General features: G+C 38.5%; 1 protein-coding gene across 1 annotated transcript in view; it reads left to right on the top strand.

Annotated features, from left to right (window-relative positions):
- Positions 1–1,370: 1,370 nt before the first annotated feature.
- Positions 1,371–13,126, top strand: part of LOC308609698 (putative helicase senataxin) — a 61,529-nt gene continuing 49,773 nt past the window's right edge. The window contains exons 1-7 of the mRNA XM_081223410.1: positions 1,371–1,860; positions 3,095–3,305; positions 5,277–5,386; positions 8,901–9,120; positions 9,894–10,013; positions 12,675–12,846; positions 12,981–13,068. Coding sequence (XP_081079536.1) covers positions 1,684–1,860; positions 3,095–3,305; positions 5,277–5,386; positions 8,901–9,120; positions 9,894–10,013; positions 12,675–12,846; positions 12,981–13,068 — 1,098 coding nt within the window. The 5' untranslated portion in view covers positions 1,371–1,683. The remainder of the gene's footprint in view (positions 1,861–3,094; positions 3,306–5,276; positions 5,387–8,900; positions 9,121–9,893; positions 10,014–12,674; positions 12,847–12,980; positions 13,069–13,126) is intronic.

The raw sequence follows: 13,126 nt of genomic DNA on the forward strand, positions 1-13,126 counted from the left end.
TCTGCCTTTTCATTTTGTCTGTCTTTCTGTGAATAGGGTTTTCCTTCCCCAGGCTGCAGAATTGTAGTTCTCCTTGCTTCTGCTGTCTGCCCTCTGGTGGCTGAGGCTACCTAAGAGGCTTGTGCAGGCTTCCTCATGGGAGGGACAGGTGGTGGGTAGAGCTGGGTGTTGCTCTGGTGGGCAGAGCTCAGTCAAACTTTAATCTGCTTATCTGCTGATGGGTGGGGTTGTGTTCCCTCCCTGCTGGTTGTTTGGCCTTAGGCGACCTAGCACTGGAGCCTACCTGGCTCTTTGGTGGGGCTAATGGCGGACTCTGGAAGGGCTCCCACCGAGGAGTACTTCCCAGAACTTCTGCCACCAGCGTCCTTGTCCCCACGGTGAGCCACAGCCACCGCCCCTCCTGCCTCTGCAGGAGACCCTCCAACACTAGCAGGCAGGTCTGGTTCAGTCTCCTATGGGGTCACTGCTCCTTCCCCTGGGTCCCAGTGCTCACACTACTTTGTGTGTGCCCTGCAAGAGTGGAGTCTCTGTTTCCCCTAGTCCTGTCAAATTCCTGCAATCAAATCCTGCTAGCCTTCAAAGTCTGATTCTTCAGGAATTCTTCCTCCCGTTGCCGGACCCCCAGGTTGGGAAGCCTGACATTGGGCTCAGAACCTTCACTCTAGTGGGTGGACTTTGTGGTATAAGTGTTCTCCAGTTTGTGAGTCACCAGCCCAGCAATTATGGTATTTGATTTTATTGTGATTGCACCCCTCGTCATTGCAGCTTCTCCTTTGTCTTTGGATGTGGGGTATCTTTTTTGGTGAGTTCTAGTGTCTTCCGGTTGATGATTGTTCAGCAGTTAGTTGTGGTTCCGGTGCTCTCGCAAGAGGGAGTGAGTGCACATCCTGTACTCCGCCATCTTGAACCAATCTCTGAAATTAATTTCATTTAACCCTTTTTACTTGAGTTTGGATGGTGGAGGCTCTGATGGTAGTATAAAACCCCAAATTGGAGACAGTTGAAAACTGTAAGTTTCAAACTTAGTAGGAATAGTTTTGTAGCTATTATATTTGCAGCCATTACAGTTTATACTGCCTTGACGAGCAGTGAGTTATGGGCAGCAGTTCATACACACATGTGCAAATTCATGTGTATATATACTTCCAAACCAAGAGAAAATTCTTCTCTATATGAGTTTTTGTTATTGGTATGGACTAATATTTGGGGATTTCTAAGGTTTCCAGGGATTTCGGGAGCAGGGCCTCAGGGAATGTGAAAGGTTTCCTGAACTTTTCACTTGACTCCAGTACATGATTAGAACACTCCAAACTCTGTACTTTGAAAACATTGATAATTCTATGTCTCTGTATATAATTTCCCATCAGTACTGTATAGTTTTGAGCCGGCTTTATAACACAGCTGTATGTTGCCTTATGATGTTTATTACTAACTGCTTTCATTTCATTATTTTTCATGTGTCACAGGTAAAGTTTTTACGAGTAAGCTCAGATTGAGTTTAGCCAGTGATTGATAAGCTGGCCAGCAGAATGTTCTGGATGTGGTCGAGGCACATTGTAAGTTGAAGACATGATCATTAGTAGGAAATGTACCCATTCTCCACCAGAATAGGCCTGAAGTGTTGTGTGTTTTTTTTTTTTTCTTTAGTCTTTCCATGTCTTCTTTTCTGGATACAGGTACAGAATGAGCACATGTTGTTGGTGTACACCAGGTGGTATTTCCACCATTGACTTCCTGCAACGCTATGCATCCAAGACCCACTCCAGTGAATTTCAAACAGCTGATGAAGACCTCTGCTACTGCTTAGAATGTGTGGCGGAATACCACAAAGCAAGGGATGAATTGCCATTCTTACATAAGGTACTTTACATTAATTGGGCAGTATTTTTCAGAGCTTGATAACTAGGAAGAGAATAAATTTAAACTCTGTTGGAAGCATTCAGGGAACTGAAAACGTGATTTAAACTGTGAATGCTAATATACGTGTAGTATGTAACTCATAGCCTGGTAGATAGTAGGTGCTGAATAAATGCTTATTGATTGATGGAATTGAATTGAAATCTAAAGCAGAATTTTATAATCCTCCACTTTTAGACATTTTGATGTGAAACAGTTTCATGAAATGAAGTGACGTATGGGGTATTTTTGGGTTCATGTTTTAATGTCGTTGTGTTTGACTTTCTTAACAACCAGGTATCTGAATGGCTTGGGTTATTCTTTTATTGGCTAATAGTTCTCTTTTTCCCCTCTCTTCATTTTTTAATGTTAAGTGCTATAAATCAATAAAGACAAACATTTTTTTCATTCACAGGAACCAAAGTGAAACATATAATTTTAAATATGTGGCTTTGAATATTGGTTTATTATATTTATCTGGTGAGAAATGGAATACAGACCATAGAGTTACGTATAATAATATAGAAGAGAGGAGGGGATGATAAGTTATGAACATTTTGAGGAAAACTTTACGTTTACAAAGTTGCCTAGCGATGAAGCTAACCAATGCCTTTATGCTAAAGCTGATGTTTCAAGGTAATTACCTATGGCTGGAACATAGGAGGGAAGTCAGAGAAGGCCCAGCTTGTGTAAAGAAGCTCCAACTTCTCATTTCCTTTTCAATAGAGTATAGTTGACAGTGCTGTTGATAACAAAACTCTGCAAGAGCAATGTTGTAAACATCTCATGCTCTATGTACTCATGTTCATGTATCATAAAAGCCACTTTTATGTTCAGTGACTGTTTTCTTTAAATCTAATATAATTTTTTTTTTTTTTTTTTTGGTACGCAGGCCTCTCACTGTTGTGGCCTCTCCCGTTGCTGAGCACAGGCTCCGGACGCGCAGGCTCAGCAGCCACGTCTCACGGGCCCAGCAGCTTTGCGGCATGTGGCATCTTCCCGGACCGGGGCACGAACCCGTGTCCCCTGCATCGGCAAGCGGACTCTCAACCGCTGTGCCACCAGGGAAGCCCTGGTACTTCTTTAAACTTCTGAATTTTTATGCTTAGGAAAAGGCTTTCTAGAAGGATCGTCACATCCAGTATATTTTGTTGCTAATAAGATATAAAGCACACTGCCCGTTTTTCTTTTCCTGTAGGTTTTATGGGAATTAGAAACCTCACGTCTCATAAATCACTTTGAAAAGGCCATGAAGGGAGAAATTGGAGACGATGACGAGTTACATATAGTAGACAACAATGGAGAGGCACAGCTGTTTGACCTTACTGGCCAAGACTTTAAAAATAAGCTTCGAGTTGCTCTTCTTGAAATACTGAAATATCCTTATTTGCTTTTACATGAGCGTGTTAGTGAGTATCTTGGGTGTTTCACAGTTGTATCATTTTTATATTTTAAGAATTGTAAGAATTTGGGTTTATCTATATTGAAAATCTGTTTCTTAAACATATACTTAGGATACTTTTTTTTCCAAACGTTTTATTTTGAGCATTTCCAAACCTAGAAAAGTGAATTACACAGTGAATACCATATACACACCACATAGATTGTACAGCTGCTGATATCTTGCTGTATTTGCTTCATCACATATTTATTCTTCTATCCATTCAATTAATTTTCATTCTTGGAATTTGTCTGTAGCAGGGTTTTTCATACTTGGAACTGTTGACATTTTGGACTGGATAAATCTTGGTGTGTGAGGGACATGCTGTTTATTGTAGGATGTTTAGCAGCATCCCTGCCCTCTCTCCACTAGATGCTGGTAGTGACTTGCTCTCCCCATTACCCTAGTTGTGACAAGCAAAATTGTCTCCAGATATTGCCAAACGTCCCTTGGGAGTTGGGGGTCAGGGCCAGTGGGGGACAAAATCGCCAGGTTGAGAACCACTGGTCTGTAGTAGTTTTCAGTAATCACAATGGCATAGCATATTATGTCTGCCTAGATTTTGGCCATTTATATTTGCATTTCTTAATATGAATCTCTTGAAGACATTTTCCTGATCTGTCAAATCTAACGAAATAACAGTACCTTTAAGGCACCCACTACTGTATCTAGTCCACATTCAGATTTTCCCAGTAGTTGCAAAATGTGTTTTTTGGATGATTTATTTAAATTAGAGTCCAATCAGGGACTGTGCATTTGGTTCCATTTGGTTCCATATTTCTTACATCTCTTTTAATCCAGAATAGTTTACTTTTACGTATGTGTGCACAGGTATAGATATAGTTAGATAAATAGATAGATGGATAGATAGATAGATAGATTTTTTTTTTGTCATAACTTTGACTTGCTGAGACCAGATGGTTGCCCTAAAGAATAATGTGCTTCCTGGACTTTTCTGATTTCTTCCTTGTCATGTTATTTGACTTGTTTCTCTATCCTCTGTATTTTCAGTAAATTGAAAAGTATATCTAAAGATTTATTAGATAAATCAGTTCTTTCTAAATAAATTCAAAATAACTAGATTTTTAAATTCGAACAAGTCATTTTTCAAACATTTATTAAAGAGTACCATATCCAGAAAACTATATAAGCTTGATTTTTCATAAACTAAGCATACTTGTGTAGCTGGCACCCAGGTCAGAAACAAATCATCATCAACACACCAGAAGCTCTCCTCTTACTTTTCCAGTCATTGTCCCTCCTTCCCAAAGCTAACCACTGTCACTACAATATTCTTTGAAGCTTGACAAAATAAAGTTGATTCATCTGATATGGTAAACGTATGAGTCTATTCAGTATACTTTTGAAAGAGTGATGAAGAAATTTCCATGAAGCAACAGGGATTAAGATAGTGCTGGTACAGATAGACTCATGGAGCAGTGTAGAGACTCCAGAAGTAAACCGAATATATTTGGGGAATTTACTCTTTGCTGATGATAGCATTTCAAACCACTGGAGAAAATGGATTACTCAGTAACTGAGAGTAGGACAAAATAGCCATTTGTGGGGCAAAGCTGATTTTATCCCTGGGGTACAAGATAAAGTCCTCATGGATCAAAATGTAAAATGCTAATGGAATTGGACCTATAGCCATACTTCTAAGAAGGTGCTCTCTGGAGATAATTATGCCCAGTGTGAAAAAAGATGTTTGTACTAGGAAAGTCAGAGCAATTCATAGGCACACACTATGATCAACCTACCGGTCTTTCAGCAGCTAAATATCATTCCTACATTTACAGCAATTTTATGCCTCAGTTTAAAAAAAAAAGGAGCAACTTTTCATTTACTTACAGAGCAACTGAAGGAGCCAAATTTAGGGAATCTTGATACGTTGATAAGATTTATGTCTTATGTTTACTGCCTTATTTTTTCTATTTAGATGAATTATGCGTTGAAGCACTTTGCCGGATGGAACAAGCTAACTGCTCCTTTCAGGTTTTTGACAAACATCCAGGGATCTATTTGTTTTTGGTCCATCCCAATGAAATGGTGAGTGTGAGTGTTAGGCAGTGGAAGAGGGGATATTTTATTTTTGCACCTATATTACAGATAACTATAATAGAGGTTTTTGATGTGTACTTTGTTTAAAATATTTGCCAAAGTTATTCTCTTGTTGTTGTAACATTACTGTAGTTCAGGAGGGGGTGCTGGGGGGCTCAAAGAAGAGGGTTAAAAGAGTAGGGAAACAGTTCTGACAGGTGATGCTTCAGTTTAAAAGACAAATGAGGGAATAATCTGAACTTTCAGTGTGTTGACCTGAACTAACGAAGAAGGAGAGTTCTCTCTTGCTTTTCTTGCTTGCCTGCCCCGCTCCAAGCACATGGAAATACCAGTTAAAACACTTGAAATAATTATTTTGCTAATAGATGAGATTTTTAACAGGTGATGGGGTAGAGGGGAGAACAAGGAGATTCAGTTCTTAGGTGCCAAACAGGAAGAGGAACATGTGAATCAGAACAGTAGGTAGACAGAAGCAGAGAGCAACACCAGAGGCTTGGAACCTGACTTTGAGCTGATTGCTCGAGTTTGAGGACTTAACATCATGTGGCGAGGCAGCGTGTGCAGTAGGACCTGTGCACATTGGCCTCTAGAACTGAGTTACAACGTTAAGACAATAGCCACGAAGGGTTGCTCTGCCAATAGAAGGATAGTAAAGAGGCTTTTTTTTTTAAGTGGCGAAGAAAGAACACGGTAATGGGGTTTCCAGTCAGAATGGTGGTGAATTTCTGTCTCCTTTGTGCCAAACCCAAACAATGATAGAAAAGAATTCAAAAAGTGGAATTCTAAAAGGTATAGTCCCACTTTTTAAAGGGTAAATGTTTCTTTGGACCAGTAATGGAACAGAAATACAAAGTGATACATGGTGGAAACCTGTATGTCGGCCTGGGTGGCTGTAGGTAGCAGGGGACTGAGTTTGTGCATGATAATAAGAATTACAAGTCTACTCCAGGCAAGGGTAGAACCAGAGTCGAGGCCTGTGCTTAAAATAAGGGTGGGGCTTTCCTGCCTGTGAAAGAAGACTGACAGAAAGTACAGCCAGCTGCTCTCCGGGACTGGCTTTCTTAAAGCTGCAAAGCAGTAGAGGAAGCAGGTCCAGCTGAGCAACCAGGACCTGGGCCAAGAACTTGCAGACTGGGTGACTGGGTCTGCAGGGCCAGGAATGACTGTATTCTTCATTATATATGTGTTTTTGTAGGTGAGGAAACTGAGTCAGGAGACTTAACCACAGTTACACAGGCTAGTATGGTGACTGGGATTTGTATATAGGCAGCCTGATCCAGAGCCCTAATGCTTTTTTTAAAGTTTTTATTTGAAAATACTTTAAAATTTTCAGAAAATTCTCAAAAATAAAAAAAGTAGAAAACACCTGTATATTCTTTAGCTGTATTCACCAATTACTAATGTTTCACTCCATTTGTTCTATCATTTGCTTTCAGTTAACTACAAAGCTGTTTGTTTTCTGACCATTTGAGAGTAGGTTGCATGTATCATAGCCTTTTGCCCCTAAATACTTCAGTGTATATTTCCTAAGAATAAGTATATTCTCACAATATTATAAACTTCAGTGACTTTAACATTGACACAGTAAGGTCTGTTTTCCAGTTGTGTCGTGTGATCCAGTGTACTTTGTAGCATTTTCCCCCTGTACTCCAGTATCCAGACCAGGATCAGGATTTACATGTAGTTGTGTTACATTAGTCTCCCTTAATCTGTAACATTTCCGCAGCCTATCTTTGTCTTTTATGACAATTACATTTCTGAAGAATAGTCATTTCTGCCTCCCTCCCATTTACAAAAAATAGAATGCTTTTCATTTTGGGTTTGTCTGATGCTTGCGCATGGTTAGGCTTCGGTTATACGTTCCAACTGGAAAACTACATAAGTGAAGGATGTTATGTCCTTCTCAGGCTGTCAGATATACGGCATGCCATATCATCCGGCCTCTCATGGTGATGTTAATTTTGATCATCTAGTTGAGGTGTTGTCCAGTTTCTTCACTGTACAATGTCTATTTCTTAAGTACTCTAAGATCACATAAATACCTTACTCCTCACCAAAATGTTCTCCTAAATTTAGCATTACCTGATGGTTCTTCCCTGAGCCAGTTTTTCTAAGATTGCAAAATAGTTTCAACCCCAGCACTTTACACGTTTACCAGTCAGCACTTGACATTGATTATACTATAATCAAGAGCCATTTTCCCTGCTCTTCATTTATTCATCTGTTTATCATAAGTTATAGACTCATTGATTCCTTTGTATTTTTTTTCGATAGCTTAAAATCCATTACTTAATTATGTTGGCATAGAGCCCATTCTTTTGTCCACTAGTTCTATGTTTTGCAAACTTTTCTGCCCATAACCTAAGTAAAAATATTCTTCATCGAGTTCACACACATATAGACATACGTGACCTAAACATTTCACAAAACAGTACTTACTGTTACTATGAAGGAAGCCCACTGATTTTTTTAAAAAAATTTATTTAGTTTTTAAGGTTGGTTGTGATCACTAAATTCAGTTTGTAGTGCAGAATAAATTTAAAATCACTTCCCTATGCTATATCGCCATGTAGAGGTGACCTTTGATTTCTTCTGAGGTTTCTCTTTTCATTTTTCCTTTTTTAACTTTCTATTATGGAACATTACAAACATACAAAAATAGATTGGTGTAGTGAACCCCCATATATCCATCACTGTGCTTCATCTGTTATCAATATGTGGTCAATATTCTACTCCTGTTTAGTTACCGCAAATCTTAGACATCAGAGCATTTCATCCATAAAATACTTTAGTTCGTGTATCAAAAAGGTAAGTGCTCTTTAAAAAGAACAATTACATCGACACACTTATAATAATAATAATAATATATTTCTAGTCAGTATTTGAGTGGAAGTTACTCTCTCAAAAATGCTTTATCAGGGTTAGATCAAATCAGGATCAAGTAAGGTTCACATGTCGCATTCCAGTTGACCCTTGAGCAACAGGGGTTTGAACTGCATGGGTCCTCTTATACACAGATCCTTTTTAATAGCATGTAGTATAGTACTACACAGTTCGAGGTTAGTTGAATCCATGATGCAGAACCAGGATATGGAGGGCTGCCAACTATGTTATATTCGAATTATATTAGTGTATTCAACTACGCAGAGGGTAGGTGCCCCTAACCCTTGTGTGTTGTTCAAAGTTCAATTGTAATTAGTATCTTCCGTCTTTTTTTTTTTCTGTCATCATGGACCTTTTGGTTTATTTCCTTTAAATGTCTGAAAATCATGTATTTTTCCTAAAGTACTTTATTCTATATGATAGTTTTTTTCTTCCAGTTTTATTGAGGTATAATTGACATACAGCACTGTATAAGTTTAAGATATACGGTGCAATGATTTTTTTAAAGTATTTGATGTATCTTGTGTCCTCTGTAATCTGTAGAGAATCTTATTTTAACTGTATTCTTTCTGTAGACAATTGTGTGTTAAATGAAGTAATGAATGTGCTAAACTTTTAGGTTTCACGTTGGGCTATCCTGACAGCAAGAAACTTGGGGAAAGTGAACAGAGATGATTATTATGACTTACAGGAGGTTTTGACTTGCCTTTTTAAAGTTATTGAGTTGGGGCTTTTCGAAAGTCCAGACATTGATACTTCTTCTGTCCTTGAGAAGGGTAAACTGATTCTTCTGCCTTCACACATGTATGATACTGCCAACTACAAAAACTATTGGTTAGGTGAGTATTGTTCCTACACACATATAATTAGTATTTTCCAATATTTCTTACGATTATCCTGCAAGGGAAGGGATCTCTTCTGGTAATCTGATCAAAATTGCTAAATAAAGGATTTCATAGTTCACAATTCTTGTTCTGTCATTAAATTGACTATTACAACATCTTGTCTTTAAACATTTCTTATCCTAGAAATCATCTGTGTAAGAGGTACATTTTCAAGTATGGCAAATAGATCTTTTATTTAAGGCAGTATTAGATGTTACCGTATTAGCACAGCAGCTGAACTTAATAGGGTTTTGATCTCTTGAAACAGAGGTTTAATACCTCTTTTCCCATCTGTAAAATATTTCCTGGGAGAAAGCGATACTAACTTTGGTTTTCATCAAGTTGTATATTGACTTAAAGTAGTTCTGTCCTACTTCATTGATTCAGAGTCTTACAGTCATGTGTATATTTGGCAGTGACTGGTACTTGAAATATAGTGATCTTAAAATTTAAGGGGTCTTTGATATTATGAGATGCAAATTGTGTGGTAGTCATTTTGGAAATGGTTTTCTAACCAGGTTCGTGCCATTTTCCCTTTTTATTCAGTCTAAAGTTCTGTTCTTAGGAGGAGGAGTTGTATATGAATATCTCAGACTTCAATGTCTGAGGCACTGGATACTGTTTGGTTTCATCTTACTGTCTTGTTATTCTTTTTGCCAACTAAACTGGAGAAGACATTAGAACAGTTTTATTTAATCAATTCAAGAAAACTATACGTGATCTTACAGGTATCTGCATGTTGCTGACCATTCTTGAGGAGCAAACCATGGATTCACTGTTGTTGGGCTCAAACAAACAGAATGATTTTATGCAATCAATACTTCACGCCATGGAGAGGCAATCAGATGGTAATAAACTTTATTTGCTGACTATTGTGATGATGGTGCACTTTGAAAATACTAGTGTCACTGTAAGAACTTGGGTGTATGATGTGGAGGAAAGAAAGAATGACCGTTTTATGGTTTTGGTCACAGAGTCAGAATTTTTAATTGGAAAGGACCTTTAGAGTTTAACTCAGCACGTTACTTTCATAAAAGAAGAAACTGAAGCCCAAGGAAGTTAACTTACTTTTGAAAAAAATAATTAATTAATTTTTGGCTGTGTTGTGTCTTTGTTGCTGTGCATGGGCTTTCTCTAGTTGCAGCGAGTGGAGTCTACAGATTCCTTCTTTAACATCTTTATTGGAGTATAATTTCTTTACAATGGTTTGCTAGTTTCTGCTGTATAACAAAGTGAATCAGCTACACATATACATATATCCCCATGTCCCCTCCCTCTTGCGTCTCCCTTCCACACCCCCATCCCACCCATCTAGGTGGTCACAGAGCACCAAGCGGATCTCCCTGTGCTCTGTGGCTTCTTCCCACTAGCTATTTTACATGTGGTAGTCCATGCCACTCTCTCACTTCGTCCCAGCTTACCCTTCCCTCTCCCCGTGTCCTCACGTCCATTCTCTATGTCTGCATCTTTATTCCTGTCCTACCCCTAGGTTCTTCAGAACTTTTTTTTTAAATTCCATATGTAAGTGTTAGCGTACAGTATTTGTTTTTCTCTTTCTGACTTACTTCACTCTGTACCACAGACTCTAGGTCCACCTACCTCACTACAAATAACTCGATTTCGTTTCTTTTTTATGGCTGAGTAATATTCCATTGTATGTATAGCCACATCTTTATCTATTCATCTGTCGATGGACACTTGGGTTGCTTCCATGTCCTGGCTCTTGTAAATAAAGCTGCAGTGAACATTGTGGTACATGACTGTTTTTGGATTATGGTTTTCTCAGGGTATATGCCCAGGAGTGGAATTTCTGGGTCGTATGGTAGTTCTATTTTTAGTTTCTTAAGGAACCTCCATACTGCTCTCCATAGTGGCTGTATCAATTTACATTCCTACCAATAGTGCAAGAGGGCTCCCTTTTCTCCACACCATCGCCAGCATTTGTTGTTTGTAGATTTTTTGGTGATGGCCATTCTGACTGGTGTGAGGTGACACCTCATTGTAGTTTTGATTTGCACTGCTCTAATGATTAGTGGTGTTGAGCATCCTTTCATGTGTTTGTTGGCAAACTGTATATCTTCTTTGGAGAAATGTCTGTTTAGGGCTTCTGCCCATTTTTGGATGGGGTTGTTTATTTTTTTGATATTGAGGTGCATGAGCTGCTTGTAAATTTTGGAGATTAATCATTTGTCTGTTGCTTCATTTGCAAATATTTTCTCCCATTCTGAGGGTTGTCTTTTCATCTTGTTTATATTTTCCATTGCTGTGCAAAAGCTTTGAAGTTTCATTAGGTCTCATTTGTTTGTTTTTATTTCCATGTCTCTAGGCGGTGGGTCAAAAAGGGTCTTTTATGTCATAGAGTGTTCTGCCTATGTTGTGGCAGGCGGATTCTTTACCACTTCACCACCAGGGAAGTCCCCTCTTTAAGAAACATTCCATAATTGTCTTCACCTAACTAATGACTTTCTTCCTTATTTGAGAGCTTCCTAGACATAAGACAGCTTCAGTAGAGGATAAAAAAGTATATGAGCAGTTCTACACGAACGACTATGATAAAAAAAAAAAAAGTAGACTCTAAGAGCCCTGAGGGAAATAAAGCAGAAAGTTCTAAGGTTGACAGTAATTGGGTGAGTTAGAGCACTTGCCTCCTAAGAATACTGCGGAAGATGACAGGTGGTGCTAACAGTGAAGCCATTCTGGTTCTCACTTGGAAAAAGCCAGCTATCTGTTTTTTTCTGTAGGTGGTGTATCTTTATGTGAGTGTCAAAAATAAATCTGGAAAGAAAGAGTAAGATCTTACAGATGCTTGACTGAGGGCTTCTAATTTCCTTAGAAGACATTAAGGAGCAAGTGAAGGTCTTTGAGCAGGGCAGTGTTTTGCCCCTGCATGTAGAGAAGAGGGGAAGGACCGGGCATAAGAGTGTGTGAGTAATGGGAATTCCTGCCAGTTGGATGGAATGGAGATAACAACAAAGCCTTGTTGAGAATGGATGGATAAAGAGTATGTATCTCTGCTTATCCAGTGGATGAGGGGTTCAGTCCTTTATTCCAACTGAATGACACACACAATTCAGGATTTCTCATATCATGGACTTTGTTTAGATCTGAAAATACCAAGTTTTTCTTTCTCTCCCTTTTTTTTTTCTACTTTACCTCTGTTATTTATTGAAGGATGGGAGTATAAAGGTCTGGAAGAAGCAGAGGAGGAACGATTCTTTCAGGTTGGCAAATAGGGTGAGAAAGTTGAGTTTATCTGGACTATCTCAGTTTGTTCCACACAACAAGATTTCTTAACAGAGGTGTATTGCTTTAAAAAAAAAAATGCAGACATTATTTAAAAGTTTGCCAGGTTTCTAAAACCTGTAGTTGACAACACTTTACTTTAAATTACTTCCTGCTTTGCTTTCAGTTTTGTTGCTACCCAGGTAAAGAATGCTTAATTCTCAATATATTTTAGTCCCTTTCTCTAATTGTGTTGTAATTTGGCAAATTACTCCATTGTGTTTCAGATGATAGTGTGGATCCTTTCTGGCCAGCGTTACACTGTTTCATGGTGATTCTGGATCGTCTTGGATCTAAGGTCTGGGGTCAACTGATTGATCCTATTGAGGCATTTCAAACCATTATCAACAATGTGAGCTACAGGAAAGAGATCCAGAACATACGGAACAGCTCTGTGAGGTTCGTTCAGTTCCTGTGTCAGGATTTCCAACAATCTGTATGAGGAAGTCTACTATAATTGACTTTAACAGTAGGATTTTTCTCTTCTTTTTACCCTTCATTTCAGTAATTTCTATTTGTTCTTAATATTTAAGGACCAAGTCAGAACCGGAGTCATATTTAGATGATATGGTGACTTGCAGCCAGATGGTATACAATTATAACCCTGAAAAGACCAAAAAGGTATAAAACATTTTGAGAATTCAGATGATATTGTATTGCCTTTATATTGTATAGTCAG

Source organism: Mesoplodon bidens (assembly GCF_964165515.1).
Source record: "Mesoplodon bidens genome assembly, chromosome: Y".
In the NCBI taxonomy this organism is placed as follows: domain Eukaryota; kingdom Metazoa; phylum Chordata; class Mammalia; order Artiodactyla; family Ziphiidae; genus Mesoplodon; species Mesoplodon bidens.